Here is a 24,884-nt window from a genome sequence, read left to right as displayed (position 1 = left end):
TTATTTTAGATCTAAAAGAAAATAACTTTTTTTTTATCAAAACGCACTTAAAAAATAAATTACCAAATTCAAAAATTTTTACTTTATTTTATTAATTTATCTTAAAAAAAGGACTTTTTTGAATTTGAAAAGGAATCAAATCTTTTCATAAAAGAAATCTTTTTTGAAATAAATTTACTGCTTCAAGAATTTCTTGACTTGAAATTTTTTCGGTCATTTTCATTTTTCCAAGAGCTTCTGAAATTGCGACAAGGGATTCCAGTTGATAAATTGAAATAGTAAAAAAAGTAACTTTATTTTTTTCCTTTTTCCTTTTTAAATTTATTCTCATAAATAAATATGCATTGCGTAAAACTTGAAAAGCATTTTCTGTAAAAACCGGATAGGAATTGAAAGATGTAAAACGTAAATATTTTTTCAACATTTCAAAAGAAATTCTATTCAGTTCATAGAATTCCAAGGCCAATTTTTTTTTATTCCTTTTTGATTTAAAAAAATAACGGGCGATTTTTTTGTCTTGGTTTTTGTCTGGTTTTTCTTTAATATGGAATATTAAATCGAATTTGGAAAAATAATCCAATTTAAGAGGCCCTTTTTCCTTTAAAGAAATTTGAAATTTTTTTAAATATTTTTCATTAGTTCCTGCCAACAATGAAACTCCTGTTTCTCTTTTTTCTTCTTTTACTTTTTTGTACATGAAATCGCCTCCTTTTTCAATGTATTCCAAAATTTTTTGGATTTCAATTGGAGAAATTTTTTCAAGCTCATCGATACATATAATTTCTTTTTTTTTTTTACTTTCATCTATTTTATTTGAAAAAAATTCTGATGGAACTTCATTTTTTTTAGGTAATTCAAGTTCTTTTAAAATTTTCTTTAAATATGAATCGTTCGATGAAAAAAATTTTAATTTTTTAATGAAACCGAACAAACTTGATTTTAACTGGGAATAGTTTCCTATTAACAACATATTAATATTTCTATAAAACCAGGTTGATGTGTTTAATTTTTTTTCATTTCTTCCGAATAAAAGAACCGCTAATCCCGCTTTTATTGGATTAAAGCCCAAAATATCAGGACAAATTGATGATATTATCCAATTATAGAGGTTTTTTGATCGAATAAATTTTAAAAAACTTTCATCAAAAATATATTCTTTTTTTAAAAGGTTCACGTTTAAATTTTCAAAGCATTTTCGAAATCCCAAAACATGAACGATCGTTTTTTTATTAAAAATTTTTTCTTTTTTTTTTGAAAAAAAATAATTCATCATATAAACCCCGGTTATATTAAATAATTTTCCAGGGAAAATTTTTCCTACCAGTTCTCTTTCAATAATTAGATAAAAAAAACCTAAATTAATTTCTGGAGTTTTTTCTTCGAACCAATCTCTGGCTTTTATTATTTGGTAATCAACAAAATCGGTTTGAGTTAAAATTAATTTTTTTTCTAGAGTGGAAGAATTTTCGGAAAATTTTTCTAAAGGGTGATTTCCTATAGTTTGCGAACTTACAAAAAGTGTCTGCTGATTTTTATTTTTATATAACCACTTTCTTACGATTCCTAATTTGGTTCTTATCCTACTAACCGAAATAACCTTTATCTTAAGAGTGATTAGTTTATCAAGATCTTTCAATAATATTTGTCTAAAAAATTTTGGTTTTTCATTTGAAATCAAAATTATTTGAATTGTTTTTATTATTTTTTCTTCGTATAAATCTAAAGAAATAAAATTTTTTATCAATTTATTGACTATAAATTCAAAACAATTCATGGCCTCCAAAGGTTTTTCAATAGTGTAAAAATAAAGACTTTTTTCAAAAAACCTAAGATCTTCTAAATAAACTTTAAAAGTTTTTTTTTTTAACAATGCACAAGTTCGAATTTGGTTCCGATATTTAAATTGATACTTTTTAGAAAAAAAATTATAAAGAAAATTTTTAAAATTTTTATGAACCCATTTGAACCTAGTTTTTCTTATCATTGTTTTTAATGTAAATTTTTAAGTTATTTTTTATTTATCAAAATAAATACGAGGGTTCCTAAGAACCGAATCCATATAAAGTTCTTCCCTGTCTCTTTAAAGCATAAACCACATCCATGGGAGTTACCGTTTTTCTTCTAGCATGTTCAGTGTAAGTCACTGCATCTTTAACCACACTTTCAAGAAAAATTTTTAAAACATTTCGAGTTTCTTCATAAATTAATCCAGAAATTCTTTTAACGCCCCCCCTTCTAGCAAGTCTTCGAATTGCGGGTTTTGTTATTCCTTGAATATTATCACGTAAAACTTTTCGGTGTCTTTTTGTTCCTCCTTTGCCTAATCCTTTTCCTCCTTTTCCTGTACCAACGACCATTATTAAGAATTAAATCCTAATTCTATCACTCACTAAAATTGAGTGATATGTTTAGGATTTTTTTATTTTAATAATAATGGCAAGAACCAAACAAACAGCTAGAAAATCCACCGGAGGAAAAGCGCCTAGAAAACAATTACCAAATGAAAGTGGAAATAAACCCAACAATTTATCCATGGAAAAAAAAAAGGTTCATCGATATAGACCAGGAACAGTCGCTCTTCGGGAAATCCGAAAATACCAAAAAAGTACCGAACTTTTAATTAGAAAACTTCCTTTTCAAAGATTGGTGAGAGAATTAGCACAAGATTATCGGGGTGATTTAAGGTTCCAGGGCTCAGCCGTTAGCGCTTTGCAAGAAGCTACCGAAGCTTTTTTGGTTGGTTTATTTGAAGATACAAATTTATGTGCGATTCACGCCAAACGAGTTACTATAATGCCCAAAGACATTTTATTAGCAAGAAGAATCAGAGGTGAAAAATTTTAAGTGTGAGTGTGTGTTTTGATTAATATAATAAAATAAATTTAATAAAATTAGTTAAGAATGATTTCCGATAAAAACGATGAAATCATAAAACAAGATGACATGTGGATTATTTTAGAATCGTTTTTTAAGGAAAATAATTTAGTCCGACAACAGTTAGATTCTTTTAATGAATTTATTCAAAATACCATGCAAGATATCATTGATGATATTCCTCCAATTGTAATTAAAACTGAATTTGATAAATTTAAATCCTCCGAAACCAAAAAAAGTTTGAAATTAATTTTAAGATTTGGTCAGTTACATCTTTCTAAACCTACTTTTATCGAAGAAAATGGAACAACCCACACTCTTTTACCAAATGAAGCAAGACTGAGAAATCTTACTTATTCTTCTCCATTGTATTGTGATATTTCTACCATAACTTTAAATATAACCGAAGAACTCACTGGGGAAATTAAAGAAAATTTTTTAAAAGATGACCATCAAAAAATTTTATTGGGTCGAATCCCAATTATGGTTAAATCGCGATTTTGTGTTTTAGATAAATTATTGCCAATGGATCTGATAAGAATAGGAGAATGTCCCATTGATCCGGGAGGTTATTTTATAATAAATGGATCGGAAAAAGTTATTGTGGGACAAGAGCAACTTGCTTGGAATTATGTTTATATTTTTTCAAAAAAGGAAACTACTAAAAATTCGAGCAAATTATATTTTTATACAAAAAAAAACCTTTTATATTTTGCAGAATGTAGGTCCGTTGCAGAATTTGGTAGATGGTCCCCTTCACTCCTGACAGTTAAGGTTTGTATTACTGTTTTTCCAAAAAAAAACAAAATCAATAAACAATCCTCATCTTCTACAAATTCCGCTCTTCATTTTTATGGGGGTTTATATTTAAGAGCAATTTTACCCTTATTTAAAAAAGATATTCCAGTAACTTGGATATTTAAAGCTTTAGGGTTTGAAAATGAAACTGAAATTCTTAGACATATCTGTTATAATGATGAAGACGAAGAATTAATTGAATCAATCCGATACAGTTTAGAAGATGATAAGTTGATGGCATCCGAAACGTTTTCGAATATTTCTTCAATCTTAGATCAAGAGACAGCTTTAGCGGCCATAGGACAACATATTTCTAGAGGAGCCCAGTCTTTACGCATAAAACATGCTTACGAAACTTTACAAAAAGAATTTCTTCCCCATGTGGGCATAGGACAAGGTTTTGAATTGAGAAAAGGTTTTTTTTTCGGTTATATTATAAATAAATTAATGGCCACACAAATTGGAAAAAGAGCGACGGACGACAGGGATCATTATGGACACAAAAGACTTGATGTGGCGGGACCTTTACTAAGTGTTTTATTCAGACAACTTTTAGGAAAAGTAATAAAAGATTTAAGGACTTCTCTTCAACGGAAATCGAACCTAGGAAAAAATTTTAACCAAATTTCTGATTTTATTAAACCAAGCTTTTTAACAACTGGAATTCAATATGCTCTAGCTACTGGAAATTGGGGTACTGATAAACAGGCGAGCAGAACAGGAGTAAGTCAAGTTTTGAATCGCCTGTCTTTTTCTTCAACCTTAAGTCATTTAAGAAGACTTAATTCCCCAAGTGGTAAAGATGGAAATTTGACAAAACCAAGACAACTTCACAATAGTCATTGGGGTTTGATTTGCCCAGCTGAAACACCCGAAGGCCACTCTTGCGGTTTGGTAAGAAACTTAGCACTTTCTGCTTTTGTCACCATTGGTTCATCAACATTGCCAATCATGGAGTTTTTAGAAGAATTTAAAATAGAAAATTTATCTGATGTAAAATTGGAAAAATTAAAATTTTCATACAAAATTTTTGTTAATGGATGTTGGATAGGAATTCACGATAAACCTCTAAATTTAGTGAAAAATCTAAGGAAAGGGCGACGGTTAGGATTTCTTCGGGAAGAAATTTCGATTTCTTTTGATATAAAAGAAAAAGAAATTCGAATTTCAACTGATTCGGGTAGAATTTGCCGTCCGTTGATTGTCTTGAATGAAAAGCTTTCGAAAAATACAAATGGAACTGAAATAAAAACTTTTTTGCCTTTATTGAAAAAATCACATTTAAGCAAAATAAAAAATGATCCATCGTTTTCATTCCATGATTTATTAAAAGAAGGAATTGTGGAGTTCATTGATGCCGAAGAGGAAGAGATTTGTTTAATCTCAATGTTTTTAAAAGAAACTTTTCAAAAAAAATTTAGATCCCTTAATATTGAATATACCCATTGCGAAATTCATCCTTCATTGATTCTTGGAGTTTGTGGAAGTTTTATCCCTTTTTCGGATCATAATCAATCGCCGAGGAATACCTACCAAGCAGCTATGGGGAAACAAGCGATTGGAATTAATTCTTTGAATTTCCAATTTCGGATGGATACAATGGCCCACATTTTGTACTATCCCCAGACGCCCCTTGTTGTGACTCGCGCAATGAAATTTATGAATTATAAAAACTTTCCAAATGGAATTAATTCTATTGTGGCAATAGCCTGTTACGGAGGATATAACCAAGAAGATTCTATTATTATGTCCCAAGATGCGATCGATCGTGGTTTATTTCGCTCAGTTTTCTATCGGTGTTATAGAGATGAAGAGAAAACCAAATTCGGAGGACTGAAAGAAATTTTTGAAATTCCCAAATTTGAAGATTGCATTGGTTGTAAAACAGGATCTTACCAAAAATTAGATTTAGATGGATTGGTATCAGAAGGGACGCGAGTTTCCGGCGACGATATTATTATTGGAAAAACAGTGCCTTATGATTTTTCCAAAATTAAATCCAGTTTAGCACCTTTGGAAAAAACTTTAAAATTTAAAAAAGATGCTAGTACAGCTGCTCGAAGTTTTGAATCTGGAGTTGTAGATAAAGTGATGATCGGTACATCGGACTTAGGAACTAAATTGGTTAAAATTCGGATTCGATCTGTAAGAATACCTCAAATTGGCGATAAATTTGCCTCTCGACATGGACAAAAAGGAATCGTGGGAATGCTTTACAAACAAGTCGATCTTCCTTTTACAAAAGACGGTATAATTCCTGATATTATTATGAATCCTCACGCCATTCCCTCCCGAATGACCATTGGGCATTTATTGGAAGGTTTGCTTTCAAAGGTTTCTGCTTTAGGAGGAATGGAAGGTGACGGTTCTCCTTTTTGCAATATTACTGTAGAAAAAATTTCTAAAAAATTAGAAAGTTTAAATTTTGAAAAAAATGGCTGGGAGATTATGAGAAATGGAGAAACTGGAAATAATTTAAATGCAATGATTTTTATCGGACCTACTTATTACCAAAGATTAAAACATATGGTAGATGATAAAATTCACTCAAGAGCAAGGGGTCCGGTTCAAATTCTTACTCGACAGCCTGTGGAGGGGCGGTCTCGCGATGGTGGCCTTAGATTTGGTGAAATGGAAAGAGATTGTATGATGTCCCATGGAGCGTCTATATTTTTAAAAGATAGACTTATGGATCAATCTGATGCATTTAGTATTTTTTTGTGTGATTTATGTGGTTTAATCGCAATCGCCAATCCAAAAAAAAGAATTTTTGAATGTCGAAGTTGTTTAAATCGAAATTCTATTTCTCTAGTTAAAATTCCTTATGCGTGTAAGTTACTTTTCCAAGAATTAATGGCTATGGCGATTGCTCCTAGGATGATACCTGGATCCTTATGAAGAAGAAAATTTAAAAATTGGTTACCCAACCACTAGTAAATTGGTTCTATTTGTTTTATGATAATTCCGTTTAGAAGAGGAAAATTTTGGCATCTTGAAAAAAAAATTTATTTAAATTTTTTAAACAAAATTAAGAATTTTTTTTTTAAAAAAAATAGCAAAGAAACGTTTTTATTCAAAGAACAAAAAAAAAAATTTATTTTTTCAAATAAACCAATTTTGTTCTTTTTTTTTTTCACCAATAACAATTTCTTAATTTCAAAAAACCAAACCAATTTTAATTTTTTTCCAGTTCCGAAAATAAATATAAAACGAAAAAAAAATTTTTTTTTAATTTTTTATAAATTTTTTTTCCATAAAATTTCTATTTTTTCAAATAAAAAAGAAAAAAAAAATTCTAGAAAGTTTTTTTCAAAAAAAACACATTTCATAGAAAGGGGGGAATTTTTTCGGAATATCAGAAATCAATTAAAAATAAATTTTCCTTTAGTTTTTTCCTTTTTCCCTTCTTTTTTTTTTAAAAAGATAGAGAATTCTTCGAAAAGATATTTCCAAAATAATTCTTTAAACAATTCTTTTGAAATTACTTTTTTTTTAATTAATATCGACGGATTTAACCTATGTTTGATTTTTCTAAGTATTTTTAAGTCTTATTTAAGACAATTATTTTATTTGTTATCATATGAAATTAATCTTTTTACAAAGTTAATTAGAAAAATCCGAGTTTTCAATTTTTTTTTTAATAAAAATAGAAATTTTTTTTTAATGAATTTTAACTATTTAACCTTATTAAAAATTTCAAAATATTTCAGATTTTTAAAAAATAGGATTTTATTTTTTTTTTTCCAAATCTCAAATCTTTTCTCTTTCTCAATAAAAAAAAATTATTTTTTTTCTTCTTTACTATTGAATTTAACATTTACTTTATCAAAAAAACATAAAAAATTTCATAATTTTTTTTTAACAAAAAAAAAAAGAAAAAAAAATAAAAAATATTATCTAAACATTTGTTCAAGAATTTATTTAAAAAATTTTAAAAAAAAAAAAAAAACCAGCCAAAATTGGCCTTTAATTGAAAATACCTCAGATATTTTTATTTTAGAAATATATTTGAAAGAAATGATTGAAAAAAAAAATAAATTATTGAAAGGAAAGAAAGAAATTAGGAAAAGCTTTTATTTTCAAGAAAAAAGTTTTTTAATAACCTTAAATTTGTCCTTTCAAAAAAAAAATTTAAATATTTTAGTTTTTTTGAACTTTTTTTTAAAGTTTAAAAACTTTTCTAAAAAATTCGAGTTAATTTTTAAAAACAACGACGAAAAAATTTCTATTTGGAATAAACAGTTCTTCCTTTGTTTTTTTTTTTATAAATGGAGTTTTTTTAAAAAAACATCGAGAAAAAAAACTTTGGAATTAAACCAAAAAATCAATAGAAAAAAAATTATTAATTTATTTAACAAAAAATTAGATAATCTTCAAAAAAAAAGTGGTTTAAATTATGGGAAAAAAATTGAGACTCGTAGTTTTTTTTCCAGCGTAACAGAAAAAATTTATTTTGGAGATTTAAAAGATTTTTTAATGTTTTTGCTTCCAAAAATATTATCTTGCGAAAAGGGAAAGAAAAATTTTTTGAATTTTTTTTTCCCTTGTTTTTTTTTTTTAAAAAAACAATTAAAAATTAACCCTAGAAAAATCAGTATAATTGAAAAGATAGTTTTTTTATGGAACACATTTTGTGAAGAAACGGAAAAAACTAAAAATGTTTGCTCAAAAATTGGAGAAAAATTTAACCATTTTTTCACACAAATTAACCATTTTTTTTTTTATTTTTTTAAAAAGAAAATAAAAAAAATTTTTTCAAAAAAAAAAAATTACTCAAACCTTTCACGAAAGAAAAAAAATTTTTTTTATATTAAAAAAAATGTTTTTTTTCCAAATTTTGAAATTAAAAATTTTAATAGTCTTTATTTTAAGAAAATTTTATCAGATTTCTTTCGAATTGCTTTGAAATGTCAACAATTAGATTTTAAATTGAATTTTCTTCAAAAATTTAAAAAAAATATTAAAAAAAAAAAAATCATTCCTTGGGATTTAAAATTTTCGAATTTAACTTTCTCTCTTTCTATAAAAAAGATTATTTTTAAATTTATCGAATTTAAAATTTTTTTATTCCAACAATCAATAAAAAAAAAGAAACCAAAAATTACTTCTTTTTTAGGATTTTTGAAATTTTTTCAGTTCTACCAACAAAAATCTTTTGAAATGAATAAAAAACACATTAAGAATTTGTTCAAAAAAAAAGAGGAGTTTTTATTGGATTTGACTTGGGCAATCTTTTTTTCGAAAAAAGTTAATAGTTTTTTGAAATTTTTTTCTGTTTTTTTCAGTAAAGTTTTTAAAGATCATATTGACTATGATTTAAAATTTTTTTCGGTGATTAGAAAAAAAAAGAAGAAAATTATGCAAAATCTTAAAAATTATTCAACTAATAAACATGTATTTTTTTTTTCTATCGGAGCTTCCAAAATCGGGAGTTTTTTATAAATCTTTCATATTTTCAGATTAATTGATTAATAATGAACTAAAGACAGCTGTTTTTTTTATAAAAAAAAATGGGAAAAAGAGGGAGAGGAGCCAGTGTGGGAAATAAGTTTCGAACATCACTTGGATTACCAGTCGGAGCCATTATAAATTGTGCTGACAATACTGGAGCCAAAAACTTATATATAATTGCCGTTACAAGAATTAAAGGTAGGCTAAATCGATTACCTGCCTCTAGTATTGGAGATATGGTATTGGCAACTGTCAAAAAAGGGAAACCTGAACTTAGGAAAAAAGTTTTAACGGCCATAATTATACGCCAAAAAAAGTTTTGGAGAAGAAAAGACGGAGTTTTTATTTCATTCGAAGATAATGCTGGAATAATTGCTAACCCTAAAGGTGAACTCAAAGGTTCCGCCATCACTGGTCCGGTGGCCAAAGAATGCGCAGAATTATGGCCAAAAATTGCTTCAACTGCAAATTGTATTATTTAAAAATTTTATTTTTGCAAAATTTATAACTGCTTCATAAAAAATTTTTTAAATTTTAATTAATTTTCAACTTCTTTATATGAAATTATTTTTTCTTTTTGCATAGATTTGAGAACTGTCACATTTAAGTTTTTATTCAAAAAAAAATCTTCTTTAATTTTTTCGTAGATCGTGTCATTATCATTTCCAAAACAAAGGTCTTCGCGAATTTGTCCTTCTTCATCCATTAATGATAAAAATCCATCTTCAGCTATTTCAAGAAGTTGATAATCCTTTCTTGTAACAATAGGTTGCATAATATTATGAGAAGTAGGAGAAATATCTTGATATTTTTTTCCTGTAAATATATCAATTCCAGTTATACTTGCTTTTGCATGACCATGTTTTCCTGTTTTTGAAGTCGAAATTTCAATTACTTTGCAAGGATTTCCTTTAATAACTACATGAATTCCTTTTTTGACTGATCCTGCTTGAATTGGTATAGTCTCTGAAGCTCCTGCATCCCCTGAATTAAAATCAAATTCGTGTTCCATATTAAAAATAAAAAACGGCTTAATTTTTTAAAAAAATAGGTAACAACTGATTTTTTTTTTTATTACTTGAAAAAAGGGTAATTTTTTCAATTTTTCCACGAACTACTTCAGGAAAAAAAACCTTGGTTATTTTAGCAATCTCAATTAAAAAAAATTTTTTTTAATGATAACTCTAAAATTTAAATAGATTCTGAAAAAAAAAGAAAAAAATTTTCATCTTTCAAATTTTTCCAGCATTAGGAACAAAAGCTTTCCGTGGTCTTTTTTTTTGGTCTTAAAAGAAAAAAATTAATCTATAAAAGGGGTTCAATTAAAAATATTTTTTTTTTTTTTTGAGGGAGGGAAGTAATTTATACAAAAAATCGCGAAAAATAAAAAGGATTTTTAAAATTGTTCGGTTATACTTTTCAAAGAAAATTAAAATTCATTTTTTCTATTTTGAAATTACTTCTTATAAAAAAGTAATTCAATTTTATGATGGGCGGAAGATTTTTTCAAAAAAAAACTAATTTTTTTTTTTTTAAGACTAAGGCATATTTTTTAATTAAAACTCATTTTTTTTAGTATAGTTTTATTAAAAAAGATTTAGCTAAAATAATGATCCGATTTTTTTTTTAACTGGAAATTAATTAAGGCAAATTTCGTTTATCTTCAATTTAAATTGGTAATAAGAAAAGCTTTTAGATATTAAGAAACTTTTAATCCGGTAATGATTACTAATATAACACATATGAAAAAATGTAAAAAAATTTTTTTTGTTTAGACTTAAACTTTTTTCTTGGTTAAAAATTAAGAAATAAATTATTAAATGGTCTTTGGTTTTTTTCTCCTTTTTTTTTCACATTTAAAAACTATTTAGTTTTTGAGTTAAATTTTAGTTAAACGTAAAACGAAAGTAAAAATTTTTTCAATAAAAATTTGAGTACAAAAATATTTATAAAAAAAATCGAAATATTAATGTTTGAAAATAAAAGTTCTTTAATTTAATAACAAAAAATCCAATAATATTTTTTTTTTTTTTTTTTAATGGATTTTTTAGAATTAAAAAATTTAAAATGGAAATTTAATATTTATATAAGATTATTTAAGTTAGGCATTTAAAGCTTTAAATGGATATTCAAACTTTTAAAAATTTTCCTCCCATTACAAGAACCTACCTTCTTATTTCTATTCTTGCTAACTTTTTATGCTTTGCCCAGATAGTTAAACCCATTCATTTATTTTTGAATTTTCAATTAATAATTTATCATTTTAATTTTTGGCGTATATTTAGTCATGCCTTTTTTTTTGGGCAAATTGGACTGAAAGCTTTTTTTTATATATTTTTTTTCTCTCGTTATTCCAAAGCACTTGAAAGTTATTCTTTTCAGGGAAAAAAAGAAGATTATCTTTACTTATTGATTTTTGGAAATTCAATTATGTTATTATTTAAAATTTTTATAGTTGAAGCCCAGTTTCTTGGTCCAGCTATCACCAATATGGTAGTATATTTATGGGGGAAAAAAAATGCCCAGCAACAAATTAATTTGATCAATATTTTGCATATAAGGGGATCGAGTCTTCCTTTTGTTTTAACTCTTTCTAGTTTACTTTTAAAACAAAAAACTCTGAAGCTAGATATAATTGGAATAATTGCGGGACATTTATACTATTATTTAGAAGAAATTTACCCAAGGTTAATTGGAGGTCAAAAGGTGTTAAAAACACCTTTTTTTTTTGAAATTATTTTTTCTAAAGAAAAACCATAAAAAAATAAATAAATTAACAAATTTTTTTATTTTAATTTTTTTTTCGAAATGCCCTTCTGTTTTCTTCCCCAGACCTTTCCCATTAATATGTCAAAATCAAACTTTTCAAAAGTCAATGCTGAAAAAATTAAGCAATATCCAAATAGTTTGAAAATTTTTAATTCTAGAAAAATTTCTTTTATTCCGAATTATTTTGAAACTTTTGGAAGGAATCAAATTAAAACTTTACCCAAAAAAGGAAAAAAAGAAAAAATTTTAAAAAATTTTTTTTCCTTTTTTGTTCCAATTTTTTATATTCTTTTCGCTATTTCCAAACTTTTTTTAAACAAAGGATTTTTTCCACAATTCAAATTTCTTTATTTTTTTGAAAATTTACATTTTTTAATTTTTTCTGGACTTTTAATTTTTTTATCTGTTTTAAATTTTTCGCAAAAAATTTTATTTTCTTATTTATACGAATTTAATCTTGTTGGAATTTTTTGTTATTGGTTGGTATCCCATATCGAAAATCTTTTTTTTTTTAACCAAAGATTATTGATGAGTTTTTTTTTAACATTTTTAGGGAATATAGGAATAGTTTTTTTCTTTTGGAATCAATATAAATTTAACTGGATTTTAAAAAATAGTTATAGTAAAAAAGTAATTTATTTCAGGGAAATCCGATGGATTCTTACAATTTTTTCAATAATCAAATTAATTATCCGAAGCAGAATTTTTTTTTTATCCATATCGGTTCCGAATATTATTTATTTTCCTCCTTTTTTTGTTAATTTTTCAAGTTTTCTTCCTTTTGAGAGAATTTTTTGTTTTTCAAAAAAATCTTTGTTCATCAAATCTGGAGGAGACCTTCTTTTTATTTTTCTGTTTTTATTTATTTTAATTTATGGTGGAAATTTCTTTGACAATTATAAAAATAGGCTATTTTTTTTTCTCGAATATTTTAAAATTTTTAAATTTTCTTCTGAAATAAAATTGAAAAAATATAAACAAAAACAAAATAAATACGAATCAGTTTTTTTGAAAAAAGATGAAAAAAATTTTATGTATATTGATAATCTTATTATCCAGGAATATTCTAATCATAATTTTTCTCCCAAAAAAAGTTTTAATAGATGGAATATAAAAAAAAGCGGAATTAATGTTCCTTTTCCGATATCTTTAAGATACAACGAATTACCCTTTAGAAAAAAAAGTATAAAATGGGAAATAAAAAAAAAATAAAATCTCAGTCATCCAAGAAAAAAATCAATATTTTTGATGCAAATATAAATTGCAACATTTCAGAAAAAATTTTGCGAATGGATTGGGAGCAATCTTCATCATTGGAGAAAAAAAGTTTAAAAAAAACTAATAATTTCAAAAAAAAAATAAATCTTTTTTTTATTTTTTAATTTGCAAAAATAAAAAAGAAACTATACTTTTTAGATTTTTTGGTCAGATTTTGTCAATGAATACCCTGTCAACCCGCTTATATCAAGCCCGGCATCCATTAAAGTTTTTTTTCGAGCTTCCTCGATAAGTAAATTTACTTCTTCAATGGGGGTTCCATAAGAGAGTAAAACTGCTCCTCCCAACAATAAACTTGATTCAAGGAGTTCTGGAACAATAGCAGTAGCACCACCCAATTGTAATTTTTTCTGATGTTTTGCGTCTTTCGCCCTTACAAAAATTTGGATATTTGGATATTCCCGACGTAAAGCATTGACTGCTCTGTTGGCCCCATTCTGATCGTCTAAGGTTACAATAACTGCTTTGGGATTTTTGATACCTGCAGCTTTTAATACTTCTGGACGACATGCGTCTCCAAAAAAAACAGGAAGACCTTTATTTCTTGCTTCCATAACTTTGACCGGACTAAGATCAAATGCCATGTACCGAACTAATCTAGCATCTAATAAATCACAAACAGATTGTCCAACTCTGCCAAAACCAGCAACAACTACATAATCTTTGGCATCAGCAACATCTTCTTTTCTGGCTCCAATCAATCCTCGTTTGCTTTCAATAGAAGCACCAATTTTCGAACCTGTGGATGCTAAAAAAGGAGTCAAAACCATAGACAAAGCTACGATTAAGAATAAAAGCTGAGCTAATTGAGGGGGTAATAAATTATTTTTTTGAGCAAGTCCAAAAGTCACAAACGCAAATTCTCCACCTTGGGAGAGAATAAGTCCCGTTCTTTGGGAATTTGAAAAGTTAATACCAAAACCTCGGCACAATGCGGTGATTATTGTAGTTTTTATAAAAAGTAGAGTAAAAAGTAAGAAACAAATTATTAAAAAATTTCCGGTCATTAAAGAAATATCTATTCCAAAGCCTACTGTTATAAAAAAAAGTCCTAATAAAAGTCCCCGAAAAGGAGCGATGTCAGCTTCAATTTGGTGGCGATATTTTGTTTCAGCCAAAAGAACTCCTGCTAAGAAAGCTCCTAATGTATCCGATAAACCTAGAGATTCGGTGAGTGTGGACATGGTTAAAACAGTAACAAGTATTGTTGCAACAAAAGCTTCTGGAGATTTTGCTGAAGCTCCGAATCTAAAAACAGGCTCTAAACAAGTTTTTCCCCCTAGAAAAATAACTCCTAATGCAATCGCAGCCTTTGTTGCCGCAGTTCCAAGTGCTTTCAATAAACTAAAAATATCTCCACTTCCGGCTGCTAAAAGAGGAACCACTACTAATAAAGGAACAACAGCTAAATCTTGAAACAATAAAATACCGAAAGAAGCTCGTCCGAATCTAGTTCCTACTTCTCCTCTTTCAGATAAAAGCTGTAAAACAAAAGCAGACGAAGAAAGGGCGATCCCAAAACCTATTACAACAGCAGCCTCTATGGGAGCATGAGTTATTACTGAAATCAAGGCCAAAATCATGCCGGTAAGTAGCCATTGAAGCGACCCTAGACCAAAAACGTCTAAACCTAAAGATTTCAATCTGGAAAGAGACAATTCTAAACCCATTTCGAACAAAAAAAAAACCACCCCAAATTCGGCTAAAGTTTTTGAAGCCCCAATTCTGTGTATTAATCCAAAACCATTAGGTCCCAATACTAAACCCGCTGAAAGAAACCCTAAAATTGGAGAAGTATTTAATTTTCTCATCAAAGGGACGACAAATACTGTTGCCAGTAAAAGAATTAAAGCATCTTTGGTTGGTCTTGAAACATGATGATCCATTTCTTTTAATAAACCGATAAATTTTTTAACAAAAGCTAGTTCTGAACCCGTTTGTTTATTTAAGATTTTTTTTTCTACTATTATAGGAACGGCATGAGAAATTTTTTTCTTCACTAATTCGGTTTCATTCGAAATGTTTAAGAATTCACTATTTGAAGAATTAGCGGCAAGTGCTAAATTCAGGGGGGAAAAAAAAATTAAATAAAATGTAAAACTATAAATAAAAATAGAATGTTTCGACCTGGGGAGAAAAGTTTTTCTTTCTGATTTTTTAGTTTCAAATATTCTGATTTTTTGATGGATAAAGAAATTTTTTGGTTTTTTGTAAACTTTTTTTTTAATTTCTAATTTTTTAAAAGTCAAAAAACTATAATTATTAAAAAAAAATGACATTAAAATTTTCTGTTTAAAATGTTTTTCGAAGGTTTTCATAAAGTTTTAAAATTTATATTTAATTTAATATTAATCATGATACTTTTATCTCGGATAAAAATTGTTTCTTTTGATTATTTAACTTATTCTAGCTGAGATGTTTTTTGGCGAAGGACTTTTCTATTGCTATTTGGACGAACATTATTTCCTTGCGAATTAGAAAGATTGGTTGAATTGCTAATATTCAAATTTCTTTCGTTTGGAGAAAGAGATGCTAACACATAATCGCGTAAAATGGAACTTCTATAAGGCTGTCTTAGTTTTCTAATTGCTTTAGCTTCAATTTGTCTTACCCTTTCGCGAGTAACACTAAATATTTGCCCAATTTCTTCTAAAGTTTTTATTCTTCCGTCGTCTAACCCGTACCGCATTCTTACAACATCTCTTTCGCGTGGACTCAAACTGTTGATAACATTTTCTAAATCATCTCTAAGCATGGATTTTTCTACATGTTCTTCGGGTGATTCTTGATCAGCTTCGATAAAATCCGATAATTGCGAAGCATCATCATCGTTTTTCAATGGTCTTTCCAGAGAAAGTGTGGGTTGAGCACTTTGTAAAACGCTTCGGAGTTTTTCAACAGACATGTCCATTTTTTCGGCAATTTCTTCTTCGGTTGGGGATCGTCCGATTTCAATATTTAATGTCCGAGTAGTTTTGCGAATAGCTGAAATTGTATCATAAAGATGAACTGGTAAACGAATAGTTCTAGAATGATCAGCAATTGCTCTTGTTACTGCTTGTTTCACCCACCAGGTCGCATAAGTACTGAATTTAAAACCTTTCTCACTATCAAACTTTTCTGCAGCCCGAATTAAACCCAAACTTCCTTCTTGGATTAAATCTTGCAAAGACATTCCCCGATTCACATACCTTTTTGCAATGCTAACGACTAATCTTAAATTTGCCGCAACCATTCTTTCTTTTGCTCTTCTAGCATTATGAAGAATTGCCCGAAACTTTTTTACATCAGAAACTTTGCAGGCAGCTGTCCATTCTGAGCTAGTTGGTTCTCTTTGTAATTTTTCCCTTAAAGAAATTTTTACATGTTCCCAGTGTAAAAGTTGAGAAATTTCTCGAGCCAATTGAATTTCTTCTTCTGGACGTAATAAGCGAACTCGACCAATCAATTGTAGATACCACCGAACTGAGTCGTCTGCTTTCTGTAAACCTCTTACTGTTTGTGATTTAGAATCCCTTTCATCTTCATCGTTAATAATTTCAGATGAAATTTCTTCTTGATGTCCAAAAGATCTAATTATTTCTTCCATTTCTCCTTCAGTTAATTCTTGAAAGGTTTTTTTGAAAGGTATAGCTTGGATGGAATTTATAGATAAATGAAAATTTTTTTCACTGTACATGGTTATAAAAGAAAATTTTTTTAAAAATAAACGCGATGATTGTTGAAAAATATATTTTTTATCTGTAATTCCAAATGTGTAAGATTTAGAATTGTGTTTTAATTTTGGTTTTATTAGAAAATCAATTGAATTTGAAAAATTTGGTATGAAACCCAAAATTTTTTGATTTTTTTTTATCATTCTAAATTTTTTATTGGCGCGAACACTTCATTTTTACAAATTCCAAAAAAGTATTAGTTTAAATTTTAAAAAAATTTTTCGAGATAAAATTTTCAATATTTATAAAATTAATTAATAATTTTGAATTTTTATAAAAATTTTTTTTTTTTTTTTTATTAAAAAAAATTTTAAAATTTTTTTTTAATATAATATCGGATAAAAAAGTTTCAGAGAAAAATTGGTCTTTTTTTAATAAATTAATTTGTATTTGGTTAAAATAATCATTTAAAATTTGGTTATAAATATTTAAATATTTGAATTCTTGTTTCGAAAAATAATGGGAGAAAAAATGTTTCGAAAACCCAAAATTATTTAGCCAAAATAATAATTCGATTTGTTTGGTTCTATGAAAAAAAAAAAAAAAAAGACTTTTTATATTTCTTTCTATAGTTTTTTTTTTAATTAAAATTACACAAACAATTCTAGGGTTTTCATCCCAAAAAATTTTTTCTTTTTTGGATCTTTCTAGAATTCCGGATAAATCATTGATCGTTTTTTTTATCTCATAAATTATTTCAAAAATTAATTTATTATGGTTTGAATGAAATCCAGCTTCAACTAAATTTTTTAAAAGAAAGGAGGCCTTGGAACCCGCAAACATTAAAAAAAAATAAGAAGCCTCACAAAAAACATGCTTTTATTTGGACCATTCAGTTTGTTAAAAATAAAATTTCAATTCTTTTCAAAATTTTCTTTATCGTTTTTTTTTTCCTATTTTTTAATATCTTTTCATTTGTTCGAATCGATTTTTGAAATTAAAAAAAAAAACACAAAAAATTATAAAGTTTCCTTAAGGTTTTTTGATGAAAAATATTCGTTATTTTTTTGTAATTCTTTATTAATGGGAATAAAAGATATAAATTTTTTCTTCTTCCAAAAAAACCATCGAAATTTATTTAAATTAGAAAATAATGATGAATATTTTGGGCTGGAATCAAATCTAATCAGTTTTACTAATTCTAAAAATTTTGAACAGCCATTAATATTGAATAATTTTTATGAAATTACAATACATTTTGATTTTCTAGTTCAAAAAATGAAGGAAATTTATTCTTCTTTTAGAAATTTTGGATTTTTCTTTACTAAGTTAATAAAAAAAAAAAATCAGGTTTTAAGTTCTTTGGTAAATGAAATTTTTAAAAAAAAAATTAATCAAAAATGTTTTTTTAAGAAAGATTTTTCGATTTCTCATATTTTTTTTTCTCTTAAAAAAAAAAAGAGTCTTCAGTTAATTTTTCGATTTTTTAGAATAAATTCTTTTTCTAAAATGAATTTTCAAAATCAAAAAACTAATTGGTTCAATTTAAAAATAGGTTTCCCTTTTTTTTTAAATTACAATACTAAAATAAAAAATTTAATAAAAAAAAAATCTTTTGATTCAAAGAATAACTTGTTTAAAAAAAATATATTTTTTTTAAGGGAAAATTTTTTTTTTCAAAAAAAAAATAAAAATTCCCATTGGAAAGAAATTCTAGATTGGAAAGAAAAAAAAATTTTTTTTTTATATGCCCAAGAAAAAAAAATAATTCAATTTTTTTTAAATTTTATTCAAATTGAAGGTTTATTAAAATTTGAAAAAAACCCGTTGTCTTCTTTCTTGTTAAAATTTAGAATTTTTACCGTTTTCGGTTTATTTAAGAAAAATTTAAACTTAAAATGGGAAAGTTTCGATAAATTTTGGTCAAGAAAAATAATTTTTTTAAATGAAAAATTTAAAAAAATTATTTTTTTTTCATTAAGATTTTCTTTTTTTTTAAAGGACGAAGACTTTTTTTTCAAAGTTATTGAATCTTCAAGTTTAAAAAAGAAAAACTTGATTTCTAAAGAAAGAAAAATTGCCAAATTATTTAATGGAAATTGTTTTGACAATGGATTTAATTATATCAGATTTGAGAAAAAAAAATTTTTTTCCTCTAAAATTTTGGGTCAATTTTCAGGTAATTCCACTAAATATCAAAATATTAATTAAAAAAAGTTTTCACAACTAAATGAAAATAAATTAGGATTAAAATATATTTTTGTAAGCATTTATTTATGAAAGAAGTTAAGAAAGTAAGCCCAAATGTATTTTCTCTTTCCAAAATAAAAATGATTATTCAATCGAATGAAAAAATTGGAAAAATTTCTTATTTTATTCCTCCAATGACAAGCAAACTTTTGGAAATTTTTCTTATCGATATTCTTAGCGAATTAATAATTTTTTTTAAAAGAAGAAAAGAAAATAAAATAAAAAAAAAACATTTCAAATACCTTATTAAGAAGTTCCAACGTTTTAAAAAAATAAAGAAAATTGTGATTTAAATTTGAAAAAAAAATTAATTTCATAATTAAAAAAAAACCCTTGCTTTAATTTTTTTTTTTAGGGAATCGAGAAGAGGATGTGCATTTTGATAAAAAAAAAAAAAGCTTATCTGTTTTTCAAGGAAAATCATTTTTAAATTAATTATCTGTTCTTTAAAAGTTTCAACATCCAAGGATTGTAAAAATATTACGATTAAATAGAGAGAGAAATTTTTAAAGGAAATTTTTTTCCATTTAAAAAATTTCGAATAAATAACAGATATTTTCAGACAACAAAAATCGGGGTAAATAATTTTTAAATAACTGAATAAAAATTCAATAATGAAAAATTTATAGAAAAAAAACCTTTGAACAATTGATGAAAAATTTAATTTTTTATAATTTAAACAAAATTGAGGAAACAACTTTTCCTTATTCAAAATCTGAATAAATATTCTTTTTTTTTTAAAACTTTTTTTATTGATTTTTATTTCGTATGAATTTTTCTTGAGGTAAATGGAAAAAAAAATCTCTTTAAAAAAGATTTTAATAAAATTTTGATTTTTAAAAAAAAATCGAGGAAAATATTGAAAAAAGATTAAAAAATTCGAAAGTTTCTGGCCATTTATTAGTTTACATGCAAAATATAATGAAGATTTAGTTAAAGGTTTGAAAAAATTTAAAAAACATATAGCATCACAATTTTTTTTTGGTACTGTTCTTAAAAAATCGATTAAAATTTCTGATGAAAAAATATCACTCTGAAAAAAAGAATGAAAAATGAGTAATACGTCGTTTTTTGGTTTTAAAAAAAAATCTGAGCATTTTTCTTTTTCAAAAAAAAGCTTTTTAAAATTTTTTTTATTACTTTTAAAAAAATCAACCATTTCTATTACATTCCTCCCATTAAAAATTTTTTTTAATTTTCTTTTGGAATAAAAAAAAAAAAAATTCATATAATCGCTATTTACCAGTTAGAGATAGCCTTGTGGCGTAACGGATAACGCACCGGACTTCTATTGATATAAGAAATCCGGGGATTGCGGGTTCGAATCCCGTCAGGGTTAAACACTAGATTAAATCAAATTTTTATTTATTTATTAATGAATTCGACAAAAGATAATAAAATCTTTCAACCCAATATAGATCATCTTCAGGAGTCTTTAAACTATTCCTCGACTCCTCCTGAAAATGAAATAAATAAAAATTCAGATCAATCAACATGTTTATATGTTGGAGATTTACCACTAAATTTAAAAGAAGAAGATATTGAAAAAATTTTTTTAACAATTGGGCCATTGAAATCGGTTAAAATTTATCGAGATATTAGTTCAGGAGAATTTATGGGGTATTGTTTCGTTGAGTTTGAAAATTTCAAAGATGCTGAACGAGCACTTACAAAATTAAATTATTATTTTGATCCTGAAAAAATGAAAAAACCGTTACGCTTAATGTGGTATCAAAAAGATAAATTTTTGCTCAAATCGGGAGGAGGAAATATTTTTATAAAGAATTTGCCTTTGTTTTTCGATAGCAAAAGTTTGGAAAAAATGTTTTTGGATTTTGGAAAAATTTTATCCTGCAAAGTTGCTTTGGATGAAAATGGAACATCTTTGGGATATGGTTTTGTTCATTTTGAAGATGAAAAAGCTTCAAAAATAGCTATCGAAAAAACAAATGGATTAATTATTGGAGAAAAAAAAATTTTCGTAGGACCTTTTTTATCTAGAAAAGATAGAAAAAATTTCGGGATGACTAAAACTGGATTTACCAATATTTATATAAAAAATATTTCACCTGAAAATTGTAATGAAACATTCATCAAAGATTTATTTGATATTTTTGGCAAAATTACCTCAATATACATTCCAAAAAATAATAATTTTACTAAAGGATTTGCTTTTGTGAATTATGAATTGCCTGAAGAAGCCGAAGATGCTATATTTAGAATGAATAAAAAAAAAATTAAAAATCTAACTCTTTATGTAGGAAAGGCAGAAACCAAAATCGAAAGGCAACGGCATCTCCAAAAAAAATTTTTAGAAAAAAAAATTGGACCAATTGAAAAACCCCCAAATTCTATTCTAATAAATATAAATATTCCAATTACGATAACAGAAGATTTTTTTGTTTCTAGAATAATTTCAATAGTTGCAATAAGGAATTTTAAAATTCCAAATAAAACCAACAAAAATTTTAGAAAACATTCTTTTACATGGATCAATAATTTAGAAAATTTCTCGAAATTAACTAAGAAAAACGAATTTTTAGAAATAAAGGACAAAAAAATTGTTAATTTTTCCGATTTTTTCTTTTCTAATTCCAATTTCGGTTCTTTTAAATTGGATTTTGTTTCGCAGAAAAAAAATAACAAAATGTTAATAAAAAAATTGAATAATACACTTAATTTTAAAAAAAAGCACTTTTCGAGCGAAAACTATGAAAAGATACAAATTTCTATTTTTAAATTGTTAAAAAGGACTTTTTCTTGTACTTTTGATAAAAAAAGAAACATAAAATTTAACCCTCAAAATATTTTTTTAAAAAATGAGGATATTCTTGTTTTTTTTTTTTGCACCAAATTTCTTAAAAAAACCTTTTTTCTTTTTTAAAACCCTTTTTTATTTGTTGAATTGATTGGATAAAATTTTTAATAATTGATATTCGGTTAAAATTTTTGATCTCAATAAATAAATTCCTGTATGTTTTTCGAAAAAGTGAACAAATTCGATTTCCTTTTCACTTATTAGATTTATGCATTTTCCTTTTCCGAAAAATCTCGAGGTTCTCCCCGCTCTGTGAATATAAGAACTTATTTTAGGAGGAAAATTAAAATTAATTATAAAATCAACTGCAGGTAAATTTAGTCCTCGGCTTCCCAGCTCTGTACAAATTATTAATTTTGTTTTAATATTTTTTAACATTTGAATAGCTAAAAGTCTTGATTGGTTTTCCATTTTTCCATAAAAAATTATAGATGAAATATGGTTTTTTTCAAGATTTTTTTTTAAATATTCACATAAATATCCCGAAGGAACAAATACAATAATAGAAAAACGGTAATTTTTTTTTTTTTTTTTTATAAGATTTTTAAATTGTTTTTGGATTATAATTTTTAAAAAAAACAATTTAAGATTTGAAGGGCAAAAAATATATTCATGAATTGATTTTGATATGAGAGAAAATTTGTTTTTTTTTTCATGAAAACAAAAAATTTTTTTTTTATATCGGGGAAATTTAAGAAAATGTAAGTTTTTGGTGACACTTCCGGAAATCAATAAAAGTTGCTTTGGTTTATTTTTTAACAAAATTATTTCTATATAATTTTGAAAATTATAATTTAATAAAAGATCAGCTTCATCAATAACTAATAAAAGTTTTTCTTTTTTTTTTCCAAATTTGGACTTTAAAAAAAACCAACAAAAGAATTTAGGAGTTGAAATTATACATTTTTCGAAAATTTTTTTTGTTTTAAAATCTATTAAATTTTCTTTAAATTTTTTTTTTATTGGAAAAAAAGCCTTGATTTTTCGAAATTTTTGAAAAGAAAAAAAAATATCAAAAATTTGAAAACCGAGCTCTCTACTTGGAATTAAAAAAATAGATTTTTTAATTTTTTCATTTTGATCTATTAATTGTAAAGAAGGCAGGACATATGTCATAGTTTTTCCAGTCCCAGTTCTTGAGAAAATAATTAAATCTTTTCCTTTAAGTATTGATGGTATTGAAGCTTGTTGCAGGGGAGTTGCAAAGATTAACTTTTTTTTTTTACAAATTTCTATAATCCAGCTTGAAAGACCAGTTTTTTTTAATAAATAAAGATGATTAATCATGAAAAAAAGGAAATAGTTTGAAGCTTATTGAAATAATTTTTTTTTTAAAATTGAAAAGTTGAAAAAACAGAAACTAAATTAATAAAAACCAAAAATTTTAATTTTATTTTTAGGGTTAAAACTTTATGCAAAAATAAAAACATTCCAATCACATCTTTTTATTAATTTATTTTTAACAAGGCATGGAATTTTTTAAGAATATAAAAACAAAAAAAAATACTCTATATGGAGTCAGGAATTTTTTTCCAGAAATTAATCAAGAAAATCTTTTATTGAAAAAATCCAGAAATGATAATCTTAATTCAAAATTTAAAGAAGGAAATTTTAAAATAAAAAAAGAGAAATCTTTGAAAAAAATATTTTTACAAAACTGTGAAATAATACCTGGAAATTTTTTTTCGTTTTATTTTTCTCCACTTTTTAAAAATAAACTTTCAAATTTTTTAAGAGAAAATTTAATATCTTTTCCCAATTTGTATTATTTGCAAAAAAAATATTTTTTTTGCGAGTTTAAATTTTTGAAAAAAAAAAAATTCGAACATAATGTAATTTTTTTTGAAGGAATTGAACCCAAAACAAAAAATTTTCTTCTTCTTCATCCTGAGAATAAAAAGACTAAGATAAAAATTTTTTCAAATTTAACAAATTTTAAAAGCGGAAAAAATTTCCAAAAAAAAAAAGATTTTTTAAAAAATTTAGAAACCTTAGAATACTGTTCAAATTTTAAAATGAAAATTAAGCCGGAAAAAATAAAAAACGATACTTTTCTTGATTTTTTTCTAGATTTTGATGAAAATTCAAGTTTCTCAATAAAGCCTCTTTTTAAATTCAATTTTTCCGAGTTATCGAGTTCGGTCATAATTAAAGATTATAATTTTTTAGAAAAAGGTCTTAACATAGATTCTCAAATAGAAATAAAAAAGCCAATTTTGGACGCAGAAAATTTATCTTTTTCTATTCTTTCTGAATTTAAAAAAAAAAAACTTGCTTTTAAAAATAACTGCTTTCACTTTTTCAAAGGCCATAAATTTTTAAAATTATTCGACTATCAAATAAAATACAAAATCAATCCAAATTTAGAAAACAATTTCAATATAGAAATTCTTCAAGAAAAAAGTAAAATTTATCCCTATTTTTACAATCAAACTTCCTTTTCAACTTCGAATAAAATTTTTTTTTCAGAAAAAGGCGAAATTAACTTTAAAACCTACAAGGATTTAAGTTTTCAAAATTTTTTTGAGGAAAAAATTGATTTTTCTTTTATTATAAAAAATCCCATAAAATTTTCAGCTGGTTCAAAGAAAGCTCCGACTTATAAAATCTTAAATGAAAATTTTTTTGGAAATAAATCTTGTTTAAATGAATTTGATTTTTATAATTCTTCACACAATTATCATCCAAATAGTTCCGATATAAAAAATAAAATTTCAAAAAAATCTTCTTTTGGAATAGAAAAAACTTTACAAGGAATGATTGAAAAAATTTTTTTTATTTCTGAAACATTTTCTTTCAAAGAAAAAAACAAAATTCAATCAAACATTAATTTTGTTGCTGGAATAAAATTTAAAAATTTCATGGCTCTAAACATTTGGACTAATCATACCGGAAAAAAAGGAATTATTTTAGAATTTTAAAAAAAAAACTTTTTTAAATCCTTTTTTTTATTTATATTAAATAACAATTTTTTACTATATTTATTTTTT

The 24,884-nt window shown here is 25.4% G+C and overlaps 18 protein-coding genes and 1 non-coding gene across 19 annotated transcripts; 11 read left to right on the top strand and 8 right to left on the bottom strand.

Moving 5' to 3' along the window:
• Positions 1-145: 145 nt before the first annotated feature.
• HAN_1g54 (mcm5) lies at positions 146-1,984 on the bottom strand (the record flags this gene model as incomplete). Its single annotated transcript, XM_001712172.1, has 1 exon — positions 146-1,984. One exon carries the CDS (start codon positions 1,982-1,984, stop codon positions 146-148), a length of 1,839 nt encoding a protein of 612 aa, XP_001712224.1.
• Positions 1,985-2,042: 58 nt separating this feature from the next.
• Positions 2,043-2,357, bottom strand: HAN_1g53 (h4; the record flags this gene model as incomplete). The annotated part of the gene is made up of 1 exon (XM_001712171.1): positions 2,043-2,357. The coding sequence occupies one exon, from the start codon at positions 2,355-2,357 to the stop codon at positions 2,043-2,045; it is 315 nt and encodes a 104-aa protein (XP_001712223.1).
• A 76-nt stretch (positions 2,358-2,433) lies between these two features.
• Positions 2,434-2,844, top strand: HAN_1g52 (h3; the record flags this gene model as incomplete). The annotated part of the gene is made up of 1 exon (XM_001712170.1): positions 2,434-2,844. One exon carries the CDS (start codon positions 2,434-2,436, stop codon positions 2,842-2,844), a length of 411 nt encoding a protein of 136 aa, XP_001712222.1.
• Positions 2,845-2,901: 57 nt separating this feature from the next.
• On the top strand, positions 2,902-6,570 carry HAN_1g51 (rpb2; the record flags this gene model as incomplete). Its single annotated transcript, XM_001712169.1, has 1 exon — positions 2,902-6,570. One exon carries the CDS (start codon positions 2,902-2,904, stop codon positions 6,568-6,570), a length of 3,669 nt encoding a protein of 1,222 aa, XP_001712221.1.
• Positions 6,571-6,627: 57 nt separating this feature from the next.
• Positions 6,628-9,114, top strand: HAN_1g50 (hypothetical protein; the record flags this gene model as incomplete). The annotated part of the gene is made up of 1 exon (XM_001712168.1): positions 6,628-9,114. The coding sequence occupies one exon, from the start codon at positions 6,628-6,630 to the stop codon at positions 9,112-9,114; it is 2,487 nt and encodes an 828-aa protein (XP_001712220.1).
• Positions 9,115-9,182: 68 nt separating this feature from the next.
• HAN_1g49 (rpl23) lies at positions 9,183-9,605 on the top strand (the record flags this gene model as incomplete). Its single annotated transcript, XM_001712167.1, has 1 exon — positions 9,183-9,605. One exon carries the CDS (start codon positions 9,183-9,185, stop codon positions 9,603-9,605), a length of 423 nt encoding a protein of 140 aa, XP_001712219.1.
• Positions 9,606-9,661: 56 nt separating this feature from the next.
• On the bottom strand, positions 9,662-10,135 carry HAN_1g48 (eif5A; the record flags this gene model as incomplete). The annotated part of the gene is made up of 1 exon (XM_001712166.1): positions 9,662-10,135. The coding sequence occupies one exon, from the start codon at positions 10,133-10,135 to the stop codon at positions 9,662-9,664; it is 474 nt and encodes a 157-aa protein (XP_001712218.1).
• A 1,109-nt stretch (positions 10,136-11,244) lies between these two features.
• HAN_1g47 (hypothetical protein) lies at positions 11,245-11,883 on the top strand (the record flags this gene model as incomplete). The annotated part of the gene is made up of 1 exon (XM_001712165.1): positions 11,245-11,883. The coding sequence occupies one exon, from the start codon at positions 11,245-11,247 to the stop codon at positions 11,881-11,883; it is 639 nt and encodes a 212-aa protein (XP_001712217.1).
• Positions 11,884-11,931: 48 nt separating this feature from the next.
• On the top strand, positions 11,932-13,104 carry HAN_1g46 (hypothetical protein; the record flags this gene model as incomplete). The annotated part of the gene is made up of 1 exon (XM_001712164.1): positions 11,932-13,104. The coding sequence occupies one exon, from the start codon at positions 11,932-11,934 to the stop codon at positions 13,102-13,104; it is 1,173 nt and encodes a 390-aa protein (XP_001712216.1).
• Positions 13,105-13,304: 200 nt separating this feature from the next.
• Positions 13,305-15,488, bottom strand: HAN_1g45 (kea1; the record flags this gene model as incomplete). The annotated part of the gene is made up of 1 exon (XM_001712163.1): positions 13,305-15,488. One exon carries the CDS (start codon positions 15,486-15,488, stop codon positions 13,305-13,307), a length of 2,184 nt encoding a protein of 727 aa, XP_001712215.1.
• An 83-nt stretch (positions 15,489-15,571) lies between these two features.
• On the bottom strand, positions 15,572-17,029 carry HAN_1g44 (rpoD; the record flags this gene model as incomplete). The annotated part of the gene is made up of 1 exon (XM_001712162.1): positions 15,572-17,029. One exon carries the CDS (start codon positions 17,027-17,029, stop codon positions 15,572-15,574), a length of 1,458 nt encoding a protein of 485 aa, XP_001712214.1.
• A 58-nt stretch (positions 17,030-17,087) lies between these two features.
• HAN_1g43 (hypothetical protein) lies at positions 17,088-17,669 on the bottom strand (the record flags this gene model as incomplete). The annotated part of the gene is made up of 1 exon (XM_001712161.1): positions 17,088-17,669. One exon carries the CDS (start codon positions 17,667-17,669, stop codon positions 17,088-17,090), a length of 582 nt encoding a protein of 193 aa, XP_001712213.1.
• Positions 17,670-17,699: 30 nt separating this feature from the next.
• Positions 17,700-19,037, top strand: HAN_1g42 (hypothetical protein; the record flags this gene model as incomplete). Its single annotated transcript, XM_001712160.1, has 1 exon — positions 17,700-19,037. One exon carries the CDS (start codon positions 17,700-17,702, stop codon positions 19,035-19,037), a length of 1,338 nt encoding a protein of 445 aa, XP_001712212.1.
• A 65-nt stretch (positions 19,038-19,102) lies between these two features.
• On the top strand, positions 19,103-19,369 carry HAN_1g41 (hypothetical protein; the record flags this gene model as incomplete). The annotated part of the gene is made up of 1 exon (XM_001712159.1): positions 19,103-19,369. The coding sequence occupies one exon, from the start codon at positions 19,103-19,105 to the stop codon at positions 19,367-19,369; it is 267 nt and encodes an 88-aa protein (XP_001712211.1).
• Positions 19,370-19,395: 26 nt separating this feature from the next.
• On the bottom strand, positions 19,396-20,304 carry HAN_1g40 (hypothetical protein; the record flags this gene model as incomplete). Its single annotated transcript, XM_001712158.1, has 1 exon — positions 19,396-20,304. The coding sequence occupies one exon, from the start codon at positions 20,302-20,304 to the stop codon at positions 19,396-19,398; it is 909 nt and encodes a 302-aa protein (XP_001712210.1).
• A 26-nt stretch (positions 20,305-20,330) lies between these two features.
• HAN_1g39 lies at positions 20,331-20,415 on the top strand. The gene is given in 2 exon segments: positions 20,331-20,366; positions 20,378-20,415. It is a non-coding gene; the product is annotated as a tRNA-Arg (tRNA).
• A 36-nt stretch (positions 20,416-20,451) lies between these two features.
• HAN_1g38 (pab1) lies at positions 20,452-21,960 on the top strand (the record flags this gene model as incomplete). The annotated part of the gene is made up of 1 exon (XM_001712157.1): positions 20,452-21,960. One exon carries the CDS (start codon positions 20,452-20,454, stop codon positions 21,958-21,960), a length of 1,509 nt encoding a protein of 502 aa, XP_001712209.1.
• A 9-nt stretch (positions 21,961-21,969) lies between these two features.
• On the bottom strand, positions 21,970-23,181 carry HAN_1g37 (dbx-like protein; the record flags this gene model as incomplete). Its single annotated transcript, XM_001712156.1, has 1 exon — positions 21,970-23,181. The coding sequence occupies one exon, from the start codon at positions 23,179-23,181 to the stop codon at positions 21,970-21,972; it is 1,212 nt and encodes a 403-aa protein (XP_001712208.1).
• Positions 23,182-23,363: 182 nt separating this feature from the next.
• On the top strand, positions 23,364-24,815 carry HAN_1g36 (hypothetical protein; the record flags this gene model as incomplete). The annotated part of the gene is made up of 1 exon (XM_001712155.1): positions 23,364-24,815. One exon carries the CDS (start codon positions 23,364-23,366, stop codon positions 24,813-24,815), a length of 1,452 nt encoding a protein of 483 aa, XP_001712207.1.
• Between the last annotated feature and the right edge of the window lie 69 nt (positions 24,816-24,884).

The sequence above is a fragment of the Hemiselmis andersenii genome, chromosome 1, assembly GCF_000018645.1.
Source record: "Hemiselmis andersenii chromosome 1, complete sequence; nucleomorph".
Classification (NCBI taxonomy): domain Eukaryota; class Cryptophyceae; order Cryptomonadales; family Hemiselmidaceae; genus Hemiselmis; species Hemiselmis andersenii.
Note: the sequence above shows the minus strand (reverse complement) of the source record. Positions and strands in the feature narration are given on the sequence as shown.